The sequence below is a fragment of the Stigmatopora argus genome, chromosome 1 (assembly GCF_051989625.1).
Source record: "Stigmatopora argus isolate UIUO_Sarg chromosome 1, RoL_Sarg_1.0, whole genome shotgun sequence".
In the NCBI taxonomy this organism is placed as follows: domain Eukaryota; kingdom Metazoa; phylum Chordata; class Actinopteri; order Syngnathiformes; family Syngnathidae; genus Stigmatopora; species Stigmatopora argus.
This window is the reverse complement of record NC_135387.1, coordinates 29,115,936-29,135,319: the sequence shown is the minus strand read 5'-3', so window position 1 is coordinate 29,135,319 and position 19,384 is coordinate 29,115,936. Positions and strand designations below refer to the sequence as shown.

Sequence of the window (19,384 nt, the reverse complement as noted above, 5' to 3'; positions counted from 1 at the left end):
CAGATTTTTAAAAATGCAATATTTACTCTTTTTACTTTTTAATAAAAAACAAAAGGTTAAAACATGATACATCTAATATTTGCCCTCTTTTAGATCAGATTAGATTAGATTAAGTTTGTAGCAGTAGCAAGCACAGACACAGGAAAAGACAATGTAGACCTAGATAAAACTGGAACCACACACAGGAGGCTGAGGTTGAATTTTCTGATAAAAATTTTTTTAAATACATTTTAAAAATCCATTACAAGAGAATATTTGCTCAAATAGAAGATTTGAACTTATTTTAATGTCCAAAAATTATCTCTCCATGATCGGAAAATATGTCAATTCATTAATCGATTAATTTTGGCAGCCATGATGGAAGACATAACGGCCCTCCGGATGAAAGAGAAACTACTTCGTAGCCCGTGACAAAAAAACCCGAGTTTGACACCCCTGGTTTACATCCTCAAACATTTGACTTTGTTAATTGAAGTAGTGATAAAGCAACATGTAATATGTCAAATGATTAATCAACTAACACTTATTGAGGACAAACCCACTGCTTAATTAATGAATGTTTTAACTTATATTATTCTGAAGAGGCGGTTTTATGTAGAAAGCTTCATATGTTCGTTTCCCTTTTTTTTAACTTTTGGATTTTATGACGCGAAGGGGCGGGGCGTTGCCTTACCCATCATGCAATGCATGTATAAGAAAGACTGGGCAGTCCGTCGATTTTCGTGTCATCTCGCAACTCGTTGTGGGCGGCTGTCGAAGGAAATGGCGACAACTACACCAACTGTGGAAAACGTCCAGGAGGGACTTTAAAACGTCAAAATGGAGCCTTCGGGTCGCCTTTATTTGACTCTTGGCAAAATCATGCATGGCAAAGCTGTTCTTCACAGACTAGAAGGTTAGTTGACTTTTGGTGATTATTTATTTGTATAACATATACTGTGAGTGACGCAGTCCGGATTTATTTCGGTATAGTACTGCTTTGGATATGTTTTTGACGTGTAAACAGACCCTGGGTACCTTCACTTGATCCACGGGGTTTTTCCCCCAGTGCAGCGAGGGTTGCCAGATTGGGCGCGTTCCCGCCTTTTTTTTTGGTTAAAATGTTAGAATTTTGCATACAGTCCTTGAAAATGCTCGAAAGAGTCCGACACACAATATTCCTCCGCACTCTGTATGAAGATAGGCATTTTCGTAACCCTACTAGATAATGGGAAATCAAGTAAATGTGCTCCATTGCCGCTACACGTCCGTTCCAGTGCAGTGTTGCAACAAAGCTGTGGCACCCGCCCACTTTGTGGAATATTGGCGCAAATTGGGAAGATGAAAACGCCAAGCCACCCACACTAATTTCAAAACCCTTTGGAAATGATAATAAACACTTATTTAATCAATGCATAACATGTCATTTGAAAGCTGGTTTAGCGTTAAATGTGAGAAAGGTGGAAAAAGCCAATGTTGTTTTTGTAGTCTTTCAATTAGAGCAAGCAAAGTCCAAAATGATTGACATCTTGTTATGGATGTTACTATGTTTGAAGCCAATTAGGGTTTGAAGCCTGAGTGTACTCACGAGGAACAACTTGGACACTAAGCTTCTGGTAACCTTCTATAGAGCCACTGTGGAGAGCATCCTGGCATGTTGGATTACAGTGTGGTACGCTGGAATGATTACAAAATGCTCTTGGAGATATACTGTATTTTCACACCTATAAAACGCACTGTGTGATAGGGTTCAGTCTCATTTGCGGGTGTATTTTCAGTTTTTTGTCAATACATTGGACACGCCTCATCCGATAAGGCGTTAGCATGACACTAGGCTAGCGTTATGTTATGTTAGCCGCTAGCGTATTTTATGCCAGCTGCTAGCGTATGTTAGGCTTGGGACTAGTGTGTTTTTTTGGTGAATCATTTTGTGGATACAAGACTGCAAATAAAAAAATAAGATTTGATCCTTGTGTTTCAGATGTTAGGCAAGTGCATCGAACTGAGCACCAAGATTCGGCTCCCGTGAAAGATGAAGAGAATGAACAATTTGAATGCATTAAAGAGGAACAAATGGAGCATTTCATTTCAGTTGGGAAACTCCACATTGAGGAGCAGCAGCATCCCCTCATAAAGATGGAGGAAGACCCTCCATACGTTAAAGAGGAGGGGATGGACGTCCCTCTGTGGGCTGTTGAGCCTTTGAGTGGCAGCAGCTCAACAGAAGAATCCCAAGCAGACAACTTCATGGCTCCACTATCAGCTAGCTACGATGCCTCATCACTCTTGCGAATCCGTGAGTATCAAGTCACTAACATTGTCAAGTTCTTCTCTACTTTCTTCAAATTTTGCCCCAAACTTGAAAAGGGGCCCCGATCTTTTCACAGCAGGAACAACTCAAATCCTTCAAGTTAACAAATTTATTGAAGTTTTCCAGTGAGAGAAAATAATTTGCTGTTTCTGAACAGATTAGCTTTTGCTGAAAGGGTTAGCTGTTATTGTTGAAAGGGTTAGCTGTTATTGTTGAAAAGATTAGCCGGTTGTTGAAAGGGTTAGCTGTTATTGTTGAAAGGATTAGCCGGTTGTTGAAAGGATTAGCCGGTTGTTGAAAGGGTTAGCTGTTATTGTTGAAAGGGTTAGCTGTTATTGTTGAAAGGGTTAGGTTGAAAACCAGTTGTGTGTGATCGGGTCTGAAGGGTAATTCTGGTTCCTTTGTTGCCTGTCTTGTCTTTCAAAGCTGGACTACTGAATTTATATCCTGGTTCATGACCTATGACCTCAGGCAGGAAATGAGGTGAGTTTGATTGGGTTTTCTTTTCTGCCCCCTGTTGGTCTGGAGGAGGTGCAGACATATCTTCTCCATCGTTGACTTCACAAACATAGAGAGGAGCCTAAGGTTGGACAATTTCAATAATATTTAAAAATATATGTAGGACCTACGTCATAACGAATGCCCCATAAAAAAGGCTTAGACATATGGGACTTGTGCGGTCAAAGAGCGGCATCGTGTGTCCAAGCACAGTTACTGCTTTTTCAGTGCCCTGAAGAAAAAGCTAGATCACCTGCTTGAAAAGTGTATCCTGGAGGAAGATAATTTCACCTGGTCACCAGGTGAGTCCATGAAAAGGGATGATCTGGGCGTGGCCAGCAAAGGGACTGATCCTGCAAACACCTCTGCATGGCCCCAAATTAAAGACGAGGAGCTAGAGTTCCCTCAACAACAGCACAAGAGAGAAGAGCAATCTCCAATCAAAAAGGAGGAGCAAAATGTCATCGGGTCAACTGGTGAGCCATTCAGGAGGGAAGATAATCTGGGCGGGGCCAACACAGCGGCGCAGACTGAACTGCAGCTCAGCAGAGGGAATGCAAGCAGACAATGTCATCACTTCTCCACCAGATGGCAACAACGTGTTTCATGAGGATGAAGGTCTTAAGACAAATCCCAGTGGCTGCAAATGCTCTGTGTGGGAAAACTTTGGGGAAAAAGTCTACTTTAAAAATACACAAGAACCCACAGTGGCAAAAAAACATTTTCGTGCTCAGTTTGTAGTCAAGCCTTTTCTCAAAATGAACACTTAAAACCCCACATAAGAAGCAACACTGGTGAAAAAGCATTTTCATGCTCGATTTGTGATAAATCTTTCTCTCAAAAGTACTACTTAAAAGGCCACACAAGTACACACTGGTGAAAATCCATTTTCTTGCTCAGTTTGTGGTCAAGCATTCCCATTTAAGAAAAGCTTAAAAACGCACCTAAGGGCCCACACTGGTGAAAGACCATTTTCATGCTCAATATGTGGTCATTCCTTTCTGCATCAGCAATATTTAAAATCCCACAAGAACCCATACTGGTGAAAAAGCATTTACCTGCTCAGAAAATTATGCAATTCAAAACATTACATTACTTATTTTTGCATCACTCGAACCGGAAGCTGTTCGGTGACATTAGGTCAGTGTGAAAAATTAGAATTTGGAATTATTTTGGAGGTTTATGTGATGAATAATAATAAATGAAAAGGATAAGATATTTTAAATAATCAACATAATCTGTATGTCACCACTATTTTGTCTTTAAATTGTGTACCGGATGACTGGAACAAGCCTAAAAGGTGATTTTCTGGCATATATTATTGCGAAATAATCAACCAGCCTGTGATAATAAACTTGTAAAAGTAAGAAAAAAACATATTTCCCATTTTCGACTTCATGTAGTGATACATATTATCTTTTTGCCTTTGCAGGTTTCAGGGAAAATCTCAGTCCTGAGGGGCAAGAGTTTCTTGGCCTTAAAGAGCTCCCCCAAATCAAAGACGAGGAGCCAGAGTTCCCTCAACAACAAATGAGAGAAGAGCAACTTCCAATCCAAAAGGAGGAAAATGATCTCACCTGGTCACCTGGTGAGGCCTTGACGAGGCAAGATGATCTGGGCGGGGCCAGTGGAGGGGTGGAGCCTGCAAACACCTCATTGTGGCCTCAAATTAAAGAGGAGGAGCCAGAGTTTTCACAACAAACATTGATAGATGAACAACTTCCAATCAAAAATGAGGAAGATTATGTCACCTGGTCAACTGGTGAGTCCATTAAGTGGGATGATCTGGGTGTGGCCAGCGTAGGGGTGGAGCCTGAAAATGGCTCAACTTGCCTCCAAATTAGAGAGGAGGAGGAGCCAGAATTCCCTCAACAATTCAAAAGAGAAGAGCAACCTCCAATCAAAAACGAGGAATGTGTCAAATGGTCAACTGGTGAGCCTTTCAAGAGTGAATATGATAGGGGCGTGGCCAACAGAGGGGCGGAGCTTCTGAGCGGCAGCTCAACAGAAGGATGGCGAGCAGAAAATTTAATTGCTCCTTTAACAGATGGCAACGACATGCCTTTTGACGATGATCATGTTGAAAATGTTATGAAAAATCCCAATGGTGACAAACTTTGCGAATGCTTTCAGTGTGGGAAAACTTTTGGGAAAAAGTCTTCCTTGAAAAGACATATGAGGAGCCACACTGGGGAGAAACCCTTATCGTGTACAGTTTGTGGTCAAACATTCACACAGAAGGGAGACTTAGATAGTCACACAAGAACCCACACAGGTGAAAAACCATTTTCGTGTTCAGTTTGTGGTCAAGCATTCACACGGAAGGGATACTTAATTATTCATGCAAGAATACACACTGGTGAAAAACCATTTTCATGTTCAGTTTGTGGTCGAAGATTCACACACAAGGAAAGCTTAAAAGCCCACATAAGTACCCACACTGGTGAAAAACCATTTTCGTGTACAGTTTGTGGTCAAACATTCACACAGAAGGGAGACTTAGATAGTCACACAAGAACCCACACAGGTGAAAAACCATTTTCGTGTTCAGTTTGTGGTCAAGCATTCACACAGAAGGGAAGCTTAATTCGTCATGCAAGAACCCACACTGGTGAAAAACCATTTTCGTGTTCAGTTTGTGGTCAAACATTCACACACAAGGCAAACTTAATTATTCATGCAAGAACACACACTGGTGAAAAACCATTTTCGTGTTCAGTTTGTGGTCAAACATTCACACACAAGGCAAACTTAATTATTCATGCAAGAATACACACTGGTGAAAAACCATTTTCATGTTCAGTTTGTGGTCAAACATTCACACGCAAGGACAGCTTAAAATCCCACATAAGAACCCACACTGGTGAAAAACCATTTTCGTGTTCAGTTTGCGGTAAAGCCTTTTCTCAAAAGCAAGATTTACAAATACACACAAGAACACACACAGGTGAAAAGCCATTTTCGTGTTCAGTTTGTGGTCAAGCATTCACACACAAGGAAAGCTTAAAAACCCACATAAGAACCCACACTGGTGAAAAACCATTTTCATGTTCAGTTTGTGGTCAAGGATTCACAGACAAGGGATACTTAAAAATGCACACAAGAACCCACACTGGTGAAAAACCATTTTCGTGTTCAGTTTGTGGTCGAGCATTCACACTCAAGGGTAACTTAATTAGTCATGCAAGAACCCACACTGGTGAAAAGCCATTTTCGTGTGCAGTTTGTGGTCAAGCATTCTCACACAAGGAAAGCGTAAAAACCCACATGAGAACCCACACTGGTGAAAAACCATTTTCGTGTTCAGTTTGCGGTAAAGCCTTTTCTCGAAAGCATGAATTACAAATACACACAAGAACCCACACAGGTGAAAAACCATTTTCGTGTTCAGTTTGTGGTCGAGCATTCACATTCAAGGGTAACTTAACTAGTCATGCAAGAACCCACACTGGTGAAAAAACATTTTCGTGTGCAGTTTGTGGTAAAAGATTTACAAAGAAGGGAAGCTTAAAAGGACACATAATAACCCACACTGGTGAAAAACCATTTTCGTGTGCAGTTTGTGGTCAAACATTCACACGCAAGGACAGCTTAAAATCCCACATAAGAACCCACACTGGTGAAAAACCATTTTCGTGTTCAGTTTGTGGTCGAGCATTCACATTAAAGGGTAACTTAACTAGTCATGCAAGAACCCACACTGGTGAAAAAACATTTTCGTGTGCAGTTTGTGGTAAAAGATTTACAAAGAAGGGAAGCTTAAAAGGACACATAATAACCCACACTGGTGAAAAACCATTTTCGTGTGCAGTTTGTGGTCAAACATTCACACGCAAGGACATCTTAAAATCCCACATAAGAACCCACACTGGTGAAAAACCATTTTCGTGTTCAGTTTGCGGAAAAGCCTTTTCTCAAAAGCAACACTTAAAAAGGCACACAAGAACACACAGGTGAAAAGCCATTTTCATGTTCAGTTTGCGGTAAAGCCTTTTCTCATAAGCAAGAATTACAAATACACACAAGAACCCACACTGGTGAAAAAACATTTTCATGCTCAGTTTGTGGTAAAACATTTACTGAGAAGGAAAGTTGAAAAAAACACATAAGAACCCACACTGGAGAAAAACCATTTTCGTGTTCAGTTTGCGGAAAAGCCTTTTCTCATAAGTAAGAATTACAAATACACACAAGAACCCACACTGGTGAAAAAACATTTTCATGCTCAGTTTGTGGTAAAACATTTACTGAGAAGGAAAGTTTAAAAAAACACATAAGAACCCACACTGGAGAAAAACCATTTTCGTGTTCAGTTTGCGGAAAAGCCTTTTCTCAAAAGCAACACTTAAAAAGGCACACAAGAACACACAGGTGAAAAGCCATTTTCATGTTCAGTTTGCGGTAAAGCCTTTTCTCAAAAGCAAGAATTACAAATACACACAAGAACCCACACAGCTGAAAAACCATTTGCGTGCTCAGTTTGTGGTAAAAGATTTACAGAGAAGGGAAGCTTAAAAAGACACATAATAACCCACACTGGTGAAAAGCCATTTTCCTTCTCAGTTTGTGGTCGAACATTTTCCCAAAGGAGAAATATCATACCATATCTTGCTTCGTTAGCATTTACAGTCGCCATTTGTTAACTTTTGTCATTAAAATTCATGTTGGACAGCACTCGTCAAACTGTGTGTTAAGGCACGATTGGATGTGTTATACTGGGTGAATATTGATTAAGAAAACAGTTAAGTCACGATTACGTGCAGTAGGCGGAGCTAGTGCTGTGAAAAACAAAATAAAATGCTTCTAAAATACGCTTACATGGATACAGTGTTGCTACAAATTTACTCTGAGAACTTTGTTTACACTTTTTAACGTGTAATATCGATCTACACGATTCAAATACAGTCATACCTTAAGATACAAGCTTACTGCGGGATCGAGCTAGTATGTCAATTATCTCAAGTCAATTCTTTCCTTAGAAATGAACAAAATACAAATTCATCCGTTTCCATCCTAAAAAACAAACAAACAACAGGATGTTACAATGGAAAAACAGCTTTATTGTTCTAATTTACCACTGACTCACAATCGGGAAACATCTGGTGTGCTCATATCTCAAATGCTTCTCGTATCTCAAGGCAAACATTTGCTCAGAATTTTCCTCGTATCAAATTTCTCGTATGTTGGAACACTTGTATGTCAAAGTATTACTGTATAAGAAAATTGAGTGTCGTTGAATGTTGGGGTTATTCTGGGATATTATTATATATGTGCGCATTATATGTATTTGTGGAATATTAATCATTATATGTATATGTGAAACAATAAAACTGATTCTAAGATGGCGGCGCGCACCGACGCAGCGGCTTCAAGCTCTCCAGTTCGGTGTCGTTCGTTATCTTACAGTCGCCAGGATTTACTCACTATCCGAAGGATATGCGATACATCCGATTTCTTAACACACTCTCCGGGATCTCCGTGGCTAGCCAGCCCACCAAAAGCACGTCGAAGGCGGCGAAGGGACAGGAAACAGAAGCGTGGATGCCGGGCGGGCCTTGCTGCTAAGCTGAAACAACAACCACACCGAGCTCCGCTTCCTAGTATCCTTTTGACCAACGCCCGATCCATCACCCACAAAATGGATGAGTTGGAACTTCGTATTGCTACCAACAGCTTTGTTAGAAACTGTAATATTATTATCATCTCAGAAACGTGGCTACACCCGCATATCCCCGACGCGGCGGTATCGCTAGCTAGCCGAACGCTTTTTCGCAACGACCGTTCTAAAGTATTAACAGGCAAAAGCAAGGGTGGAGGACTGTGCATGTATATACATAATGAATGGTGTTGTGACAGTAAAATTATTGACACTCACTGTTCCCCGGATTTAGAGTTATTAGCAATACGATGTAGGCCCTATTATCTTCCAAGAGAGCTTAATGTCGTCATAGCAACGGCTATCTATATACCTCCGAATGCTAACGTTAACACGGCACTTAACCTCCTGCTAACGGCTGTTAACAAACAACAGCTTGATCACCCCGATGGAGTTTTTATTGTCGCTGGTGATTTCAACAAGGCGTGTTTAAAGACTGTTTTACCTAAGTTTATTCAATACGTAAATTGTAATACTAGAGGAGACAAAACTCTTGACCATGTCTATTCTAACATCAAACATGCTTATAAAGCCACTTCCCTCCCTCACCTAGCTGGATCAGATCACCTCTGCCTATCTCTCACCCCCGCTTACACTCCACTCCGGAGGCAAACAACGCCATAAATAAAGACAATAAAAACTTGGCCCGACAACGCACTCTCTCAGCTGCAGGACTGCTTTTCCCGCACCAACTGGGAACTTTTTGTACACGACAACCTCCAGGACTACACGGACTCTGTACTTTCTTACATAAAAAACTGCATCGACAACGTCACTATAGATAAACGAATACGGGTTTTTCCTAACCAAAAACCCTGGATGACCAATGAGACACAGGCACTCATCAAATGCCGTAATTCCGCCTTTAGATCAGGGAACAAGATAAAATATAGCGCTGCCAGAGCTGAGCTGAAAAGAGGCATTAAAAAGGCCAAGGCAGCATATACCAAAAAAATTGAGGAGCATTTCACAGAAAATAACCCAAAGAAGATGTGGCAAGGAATACGACATATTACCAACTACAATAACAATAATATGTCTGTTAATGCAGATGCCTCACTAGCGGAGAATTTGAACCGTTTCTTTGCCCGCTTTGAGACTGACAAATCAGACCCAGTCTCAACACCCACCACCACCCTGCAGCAATACACTGACGTTCCGGGAACAGGAAGTGAGACTGGTAATGCGGTCTGTGAACACCAGGAAGGCTGCGGGCCCAGACGGAGTACCTGGGAAGGTGCTCAAAGCCTGTGCTGACCAGCTGGCTGGAGTCTTCACAAATATTTTCAATTGTTTCCTGCAACTATCCATCATTCCATCTTGTCTGAAATCTGCCACCATCATCCCTGTCCCCAAAAAGCCAACCATTGGCAGCATGAATGATTATAGGCCTGTTGCCCTCACGCCTATGATCATGAAGTGCTTTGAAAAGTTGGTAGCCCGCCATATCAGGAATACAATCTCTCCCTCAATTGACCCTCACCAGTTTGCTTATAGAGCAAACAGGTCCACTGATGATGCTATTGCCATTGCTCTTCATACAGCACTGAGCCATCTGGAACACCCTGGGAACTACGTGAGGATGCTCTTCATTGACTACAGCTCAGCCTTCAATACCATAAAACCGGACATTCTGACTGACAAACTCTCCCACCTTGGACTATCCTCTTCAATCTGCTGCTGGATAAAGGACTTCTTGACCAACCGACCACAGACTGTTAGACTTGGTCCCCACCTCTCTTCCTCCATTACACTAAGCACTGGCTCCCCTCAAGGCTGTGTACTGAGTCCTCTTCTGTACTCCCTGTACACCTACGACTGTACACCCACCCACCAGTCTAACGCCATCATCAAATTCGCTGACGACACCACTGTGGTCGGACTCATCTCAGGAGGGGATGAGTCGGCTTACAGAGATGAGGTCAACAATTTGTCTTCGTGGTGCTCGGTGAACAATCTCACACTGAACACCACGAAAACTAAAGAAATAATCTTGGACTTTGGCAAACACGGCACAGATCTGGCCCCACTCCTCATAAATGGAGTATGTGTAGACAGGGTCCAGTCCTTTAAATTCCTGGGGGTCCACGTCACGGACAAGCTCTCATGGTCTACAAACACCACGGCAGTGGTGAAGAAGGCTCAGACACGACTCCATTTCCTCAGGGTACTTAGGAAGAACAACTTGGGCTCCAATCTTCTGAGAACCTTCTATAGAACCACTGTAGAGAGCATCCTGGCGTATGGCATCACAGTGTGGTACGCTGGAAGCACGGCGGCAGACAAAAAGGCCATGCAGAAAGTGATTAACACTGCCCAGAGGATTGTCGGCTGCTCTCTGCCCTCACTTGAAGACATTGCCAGCCCGCGTTACCTCAGCAGAGCCAAGAACATCATAGGGGACCCTTACCACCCTGGCCACAATCTGTTCCAGCTGCTGCCCTCTGGCAGACGCTATAGGTCCCACAAAGCTCGGACAAATAGGCTTAAGGACAGTTTTTTCCCCACATCCATCAGACATCTAAACTCGCGCTAACATACACACATTCCCTTCTGCGGCATATGAATAGATGTTTGGTTGGTGATCTGCCTCCTACTAGCTGACTTGAAGGAAGGTAAGTGGCAGACAGTGTGCGGTAATCGAGAGGTAAGCGACCTGTATGTAATCGAGAGGTAAGCGACCTGTATCCACAACAGCGGAATGACAAATTACAAGTCCGTAACTTACACTTATTTAGGTCTTTTGCCGATTAAACGTAGCTTATGGAGAAGCACCATCAATTTCGTCACACGCCGTTTTCTGCGTGTGATGACAAGTAGGCTTTTTGTGTTGTGGTAATGACGACATGGCCTATGTCCGATTATTATTAATCATTATAAGCAGATGAAAGCTCAGTATACTGGTTACCAAGGACACTTCCCCCTCCAGCTGGCCCCGAGGACATATAATTGTTTTGCCCTATTCCGATGACTATTGACCTGACAGATCACCCAGTCTCAGGCCAAGGACAGTTGATCTGTCTTCGCAATGAAGATCTGTGAAGGACTCTTAAATTGCTTTGACTTGGATTCTGGAGCACATGGTGATATTTGAATCAACTTCCGAAAATACTTGCATATTATTTTAAAATAGTGTTGCTCGTTTCTTCTTTTATGGAAATTGTTTTGCTTACTTGTGCAAATTCTTACGCAGTTGTTTTTGGTTTCCGACCTGATATGCAATTGTTGTTGCAGTTGTTTTTTGACCTTCGTTAGCTTATGCAATTGTTTGAATAAGATAACTGTTGAAGTAATCATTATTATAAATGTGCTTGCAATGCTTATTAGGAATATTAATCCTTATTACAATTATACTTGTGGTATTAATCAATATATTTGCCTATTAGGAATAGTATTGCTGTGTATCAATATTAATCAATATATATTAAAGCTTGCTTTTCTTTTATGTTAGCATTTTATAAAAAACATTTTAAATGCATCTCTTGCCAAAGTGAGGACTGTGGTTCGCATCAAGAGGACTGGGAATGGCCTTGGGTAGGATGGGTTCACAACAATAACGGTGGACTGTTTTTCGGCTTCGGAAGAGGAGTCCACAACAAACGGTCCTGGGAACGATGGACTGTTTTTGCTTGGCGAGAGGATTCCACAACAAACGGTCTTGGGAACGGTGGACTGTTTTGGCTGGGCAGGTCGGGTCCACGACTGGCGCTCTTGAGAGAATTTGACAGACCTACAATTGTTTTGATGACTGTGATAAAATGTTATGTAACTCTAAATATGTTTAGACTTCTGTGGGGCATGGCGTTAAAATCTTATGAATAAAGTAGCGAGCGAGACCTCGAGTTGTTAGAATGATCTAGGCTACATACGTGGATGGATGCTTTCTCTTCTTGCAAGAATTAAACAAAGATGTGACTTCAGATGCCTCTTTTATTGTGAATTTGGAAATACCTAAGGATTATTCCAACAATAACCTTAATTGTTTTGATTATGTGCGACTAAATGGACAGAAGAGGATGCCTTTCTTTAGAATGATCCGTGGCGATCACGAGCCAGGACCGATTCTCACTTGCAAGTCAACGCTGGATATGTCTCTGATGTCTTTCCTTTTATTAAAATATATCTATTAATGAACCTATCATTGAAGATTTTATTTACTTCACAATTCTATCCTAAATAGTAGAGCCTAAATTAGGAAATTACAAAGTAAATAATCAACAATGTTATGTAAATAATTTGGAAAATGTCTTCACAGTTAAAGACATGCCTAAGAAATTTGAAAAATTGCAGTTTTTGTCTATTGAATTTGCTAGCAAATCCGATAAAAATATTTAGTGTTATTCAAACATAAAGTTTAAGGTTTTCATTCTAATCCCTTCCTATCACCATAAACTTCAATAAAACTGTAAAATGGAGGAAGAATTTGAATTGTTCATGCGTTGAGAAGATCGGGGCCTTTTTCAAGTTGGGGCAAAAATTGAGGGAATTACACAACAATGGTTTTTGTTGGGAAAATTTCAACCCATTTCGAAAAGGCACCGACAATCACTAAGCAGTATCTTTTCCCTTCACTCTTATTTAATTCAATAAAATCCATATGTATCCTTTGAAATTGATATGTAGTTTTGGGGAATTGCCCACGTTTTGGCCCTATACCCCCTTGGGGGTTATGCCGAGCACAAGTCAAACATGAGAGCAAATATATAATAATGTAAAAATAATAACCCTAACAGTATATTTTTAATAGAATTGAACCACCATCTCCCCCGTTTGCATGGATTAATATATTAAACCTGTACCCTTTACAGCAGTTAAGCCACATAAAATGCATGCTAATCAAGAACTCCAAATTCATTCAATAATATGTATCGCGCAGCTGTTTGAAATGAATAATACCCCAATCTAGTTGTTTTTTGCAAACATTTATCTTTACATTCCCTTTGTAGTTTGTCTATCATCTCCTATTAAACCTTCTTGTTCAATGTTTTTCAATAGTTACACATAAAATAAAAATCTAGTTACATTTCTACCAAATATCCCGTTCAATATCAAAAAGATAAAAACAATTTACTGTTAATTTCAGACATGAAGTTACTGTATTTTCACACCTGTAGAAAGAAAACAATCTTTTATTTATTAATTTGTCAAATTGTTCAAATTAATGTATTCATTTTCCTCTTAGTTTTAAATCTTAGCAAATAACGCTACTCTTTTTTGTCACCTTTGAATTTGGAAGGCTGATTTTGTCAACAAAAAGACCCAAAAAGTATTTTTCACCAAAAAGAGAGCTTTATTGGAACTACCAAAAAGATGACATGTTAAATCGGTTTAAAAACGTGATTCATCTTATAATATGACAAAAGTAGAAGGACATTGTACTACTTATTTATTTTGACCAAATTCATTCTTTCACACCATATTTCTACTAATGTTTCTTAGATCCTAGATTGAATATATCAATTATTTTCATCAAAATGTATCATGTTTGAATAACACTCAATATTCTTATTGGATTTGCTAGCAAATTCAATAAACAAAAACTGCAATTTTTCAAATTTCTTAGGCATGTCTTTAACTCTGAAGACATTTTCCAAATTATTTACATAACATTATTGATTATTTACTTTGTAATTTCCTAATTTAGGCTCTACTATTTCGGGTAGAATTAAAGGGTAAATAAAATCTTCAGCGACACTCAATTTTCTTATACAATAATACCTTGACATACAAGTGTTCCAGCATACGAGACATTTGAGATACGAGGAAAATTCTGAACAATTTTTTTGCTTTGAGATACGAGACAAATTTGAGATATGAGCATACCAGATGGTTCCCAATTGCGAGTCGGTAGTAAATTAGAACAAATTTTGGTGGGTTTTTTTAAGTATGGAAATTGATTAATTTGTATTTTGTTCATTTCTATGGGAAGAATTGACTTGAGATACGAGTAAATTGACATACTAGCTTGATCCCGCAGTAAGCTCGTATCTTAAGGTATTACTGTATTTGAATCATGTGGATCGATATTACACATTAAAAAGTGTAAACAAGATTTTCAGAATGCAAAATAGAATTATACTTAGATTACAATGATCTTTCATACAGAAATTGATAAAGCTAGCAAAGCCGTGATTGCCCACTGCTTATCACACCACATTTGCGTCTTTTAAGTCTATCCTTATGACTAAATCTCTGGCAAGAAGCTGAGCAGGAAAAGGGTTTCTGAAAGATATGGGTAATTGTTTTTGAGATATTCCTGCCACAAATTGAGCAAAAAAAGGTATTTTCTCCTGTGCGGGTTGTTAAGTCTTCTTTACAGGTTCTCTTTTGTAAAAATGTTGGAACATTAACTGCGCCCTGGAAAAGGTTTTAGTATTGTGTAGCTTTTTAATTGGGCTGTTGTATCGAATCTGTGGCCAGACTGAGCACAGGAGAACATTGTTCTCCAGTGTGGGTTAATAAGTGTTCCTTTAAGCGTCTCCTTTGGGAAAATGTTCGACCACAAACTGAACAGGAAAATGGTTTTTCACCAGTGTGGGTTCTTGCATGACTAATTAAGTTACCCTTGTGTGTGAATGCATGACCACAAACTGAACACAAAAATGGTTTTTCACCAGTGTGGGTTCTTGCATGACTAATTAAGTTACCCTTGTGTCTGAATGCTTGACCACAAACTGAACACCAAAATGGTTTTTCACCAGTGTGGGTTCTTGTGTGTATTTGTAAATAATGCTTTTGAGAAAAGGCTTTACCGCAAACTGAACACGAAAATGGTTTTTCACCAGTGTGGGTTCTTATGTGGGCTTTTAAGCTTTCCTTGTGTGTGAATCTTCGACCACAAACTGAACACGAAAATGGTTTTTCACCAGTGTGTGTTCTTGCATGACTAATTAAGTCTCTATTATGTGCAAATGCTTGACCACAAACTGAACACGAAAATGGTTTTTCGCCAGTGTGTGTTCTTGTGTGCATTTTTAAATTCCCCTTCATAGTAAATGTTTTACCACAAACTGGGCACGAAAATGGTTTGTCACCCATGTGGTTTCTTGTGTGTATTTTAAATTCTCCCTTGTGTGTAAATGTTTTACCACAAACTGTACATGATAAGGGTTTCTCCCCAGTGTGGCTCCTCATATGTCTTTTCAAATAAGACTTTTTCCCAAAAGTTTTCCCACACTGAAAGCATTTGCAGAGTTTGTCGCCACTGGGATTTTTCTTAACATCTTCAACATTATCATCGTCAAAAGGCAAGTCATTGCCATCTGATAAAGGAGCAATTAAATTTTCTGGTCTCCATCCTTCTGTTGAGCTGCTGCACAGAAGCTCCGTCCCGCTCTTGGCCACGCCCAGATCATCTTCACTCTTGAAAAGCTCACCAGTTGACCATTTGACACATTCCTCGTTTTTGATTGGAGGTTGCTCCTCTCTTTTGCACTGTTGAGGGAACTCTGGCTTCTCCTCTTCTTTAATTTGGAGCCAAGTTGAGGCATTTTCAGGCTCCACCCCTACGCTGGCCATTCCCAGATCATCCCACTTCACACACTCACCAGGTGACCAGGTGACATAATCTTCCTCATTTTTGATTGGAAGTTGCTCATCTATCATTGTTTGTTGAGAGAACTCTGGCTCCTCCTCTTTAATTTGGGGCCATAATGAGGTGTTTGCAGGCTCCGCCCCTCCCCTGGCCCCGCCCAGATCATCTTGCCTCGTCAAGGCCTCACCAGGTGACCAGGTGACATCATCTTCCTCCTTTTGGATTGGAAGTTGCTCTTCTCTCATTTGTTGTTTAGGGAACTCTGGCTCCTCCTCTTTGATTTGGGGGCGCTCTTTAAGGCCAACAAACTCTTGCCCATCAGGACTAAGATTTTCCCTGAAACCTGCAAAGACAAAAAGATAATATGTATCACTACATGTAGTCGGAAATGGGAAATATTTTTTTTCTTACTTTTACAAGTTTAGTGTCACAGCATGGTTGATTATTTCGCAATGATATGTGCCAGAAAAGTCACGTTTTAGGTTTGATCCAGTCATCCGGTACACAATTTAAAGACAAAATAGTGGTGACATTGAGATTATGTTGATTTAAAATATTTTATCCTTTTAAATTGTTATTCATCACATAACCCTCCAAAATAATTCCAAATTCCAATTTTTCACACTGACCTAATGTCACCGAACAGCAAACAAAAAGCTTCTTCGTGAGGTGATGGCAGCAAAAACGGGTAAAATGGTTACCCTCAAAGACATACACAACATTTGTACCCAAAACAAGAAAACATCTTCTGATGTACCTGACAAGCAGCTCATCTCCGACACGATCTCTAGCTACCCTGGAGTTACAGTTGAGTATGTGGTTGATGAAAATAACACACTGAACAATTGTGTACTTGTGCAACTCCTGTGGTGATGACCTCCACAGTAAACCATCAGTTGTATGTGATGCTTGTCTTCATTGGCATCACTTGGGGTGTGTTGGGAGGAAAACCAAACCAAAGACAAAATTCTGGTTCTGTAAGCAATGTTTTTCAACATGTGTAATGTCAACATAATTGTGTTTTATTGCCATTAGTATTGGTGAATGAACAGATATAGTTGATATGTACAGTGGTACCTCGACATACGATCGTAATACGTTCCGAGACTGATATCGTATGACAAGATTCTCGTAACTGGAGCGGACGTTTCCCATTGAAATGAATGGAAAACAAATTAATTTGTTCCAACCCTCTGAAAAAACACCAAAAATTCCTCTAGTATTGTCGAGCGAGCTCGGTAACACGTACCCCACTCTCATATTTTTCAATTATTTCACGTTTCATGTCCATTGTCAACGGTCGCCTTTTCTTTGCAAAACTCTACCGATCCATAGTATTGTTTACCTGGTATGTAAATGTAGACCAAGGTGAGGGGAAAAAGCGGTTGTGGAAATGCAAAGTCCACCCAGTGCTCGTAGACATATTTTATACACGAAAGAGATGCAAAAAAGACAGTGCCATGGCCACCTGGTTTGGTCGCATCACAAAATTTTGATCGTATCTCAGGCGAATTATTCGATCGAAATTTCTGTCGTAAGACGAGCATGTCGTATGACGAGCGGCCGTATGACGAGGTATGACTGTACAGTAATACCTTGACATACAAGTGTTCCAACATACAAGAAATATGAGATAAGAAGAAAATTCTGAGCAAATTTTTGCCTTGAGATACGAGAAAAAAATGAGATATGAGCACACCAGATGTTTCCCGATTGTGAGTCAGTGGTAAATTAGAACAATAAAGATGTTTTTCCCTTGTAACATCCTGTTTTTTTTAGGATGGAAACAGATTAATTTGTATTCTGTTCATTCCTATGGGAAGAAGTTAATTGACACACTAGCTCGATCCCGCAGTAAGCTCGTATCTTAAGGTATGACTGTATTTGAATCGTGTAGATCGATATTACACGTTAAAAAGTGTAAAGAAAGTTCTCATAGTAAATTTGTAGCAACACTGTATCCATGTAAGCGTATTTTAGAAGCATTTTATTTTGTTTTTCACAGCACTAGCTCCGTCTACTGCTCTTAATCGAGCAAAAAAGACAGTGCCATGGCCACCTGGCTTGGTCGCATCATGAAATTTTGACCGCATCACGGGCGAATTATTCGATCGAAATTTCCGTCGTAAGACGAGAATATTGTATGACGAGCGGTCGTATGACGAGGTACCACTGTATAATGTTAACAATGTTACTTGTCTAAAAAGTGCTACTTCTAAAGAAGTTTATAGGACTGGAGGGTTACATGTGTTTTATTACTATCAGTATCATTGGAATTGTATGTAACACTTGTCTTAGAACTGTTTCAATTCTAAAGAAAATTGCTGTAATTGGACCATGTAGACATCTGTGAGATAACATAATACTGTTACCAATAATGTTTGTGTTCTTTTGTTAATAAATGTATGCCATAAAAATGAGTACAGGGCCTAGTTATCTTTATATAAAGGTCCTTATCAATTATCACATTAAGGAAATAAACCTTTTAAAATGTAGTTTCTTACTATTTACCCCACACAGAATTCTTACCGGCTAAATAGCCATATGGGGCCATATTGGCTATTTGACCGGTTACCGGCTAAATAGCCCCTGGGCCTATTTGACCAGTTACCGGCTACGGAGCCACTGCCAATAACTTTACGTCAATAGAATACCTTTAAGCCTTTTCCCTTAAACATTAAGGGAATTAATGGAAATAAAAAGTCAACCCACCTTCTAGTCTATATCCTTTGAGGTCAAAAAGTTCCTCCTGGAACTTTGGCCATTTTATTCCTGCGGCCATTTCCACACGTGGATTCTGATGATGGCGGCGCCTTTGTTGATAGCTGCTAGCAGAAATAAGCTAAGATAGAGTAGGGCGCAAAGCTTTAACGGGTTCTTCAACAACGTGAGGACTTGTTTCTTTGATAGATGTTAGCTAAAATAAGCTAAGATAAAGCATAAACACGCGCTTCGACGACTTTTCCCTTTAATAGCTGCTGGTTAGGCTAAACTAAAAAAGGTTTTTCTGATAGTGATGGGACGATCGACACTGGTTCGTCCGCACTGTGCCGAGAGTTCAAGAGTGAAAGCCGGAAGTGGGCGTGTATAGCTTTAAAAAAGAATCACGTGACCGACACAGGAAATGTATCATTTGGCCAAAGTGTCGTGGATGGACTTTTACGTAATTATTGATAGTTTTAAAGAGTTTACCCCAATGTCGAATTATTTTTATCGAACATAAATAAAATAAATAAAAAATAATAATAATAATTTAAAAAAAAAAATGAAACATGACACATATCACATAACTTCACACCTTCTTTTTTTTGTTTCATGAATAAAGTGCTCCTATTAGGTCTTTTTATCGTATCATGAACGTTTTTTCTGCGCATGCGCTTTAAGCGTCGTCTCCCTTTTCTCCGCG

General features: G+C 39.9%; 2 protein-coding genes across 2 annotated transcripts; one reads left to right on the top strand and one right to left on the bottom strand.

Moving 5' to 3' along the window:
• The first annotated feature begins 707 nt into the window (after positions 1-707).
• Positions 708-8,168, top strand: LOC144085632 (uncharacterized). The gene is made up of 3 exons (XM_077615107.1): positions 708-895; positions 1,961-2,275; positions 4,221-8,168. Exons 1-3 carry the CDS (start codon positions 820-822, stop codon positions 6,743-6,745), a joined length of 2,916 nt encoding a protein of 971 aa, XP_077471233.1. The 5' UTR covers positions 708-819; the 3' UTR covers positions 6,746-8,168.
• A 4,732-nt stretch (positions 8,169-12,900) lies between these two features.
• Positions 12,901-19,042, bottom strand: LOC144085693 (uncharacterized). Its single transcript, XM_077615248.1, has 2 exons — positions 18,691-19,042; positions 12,901-16,321 (listed from the first exon to the last, which is right to left on the bottom strand). Exons 1-2 carry the CDS (start codon positions 18,758-18,760, stop codon positions 14,832-14,834), a joined length of 1,560 nt encoding a protein of 519 aa, XP_077471374.1. The 5' UTR covers positions 18,761-19,042; the 3' UTR covers positions 12,901-14,831.
• Positions 19,043-19,384: the final 342 nt, after the last annotated feature.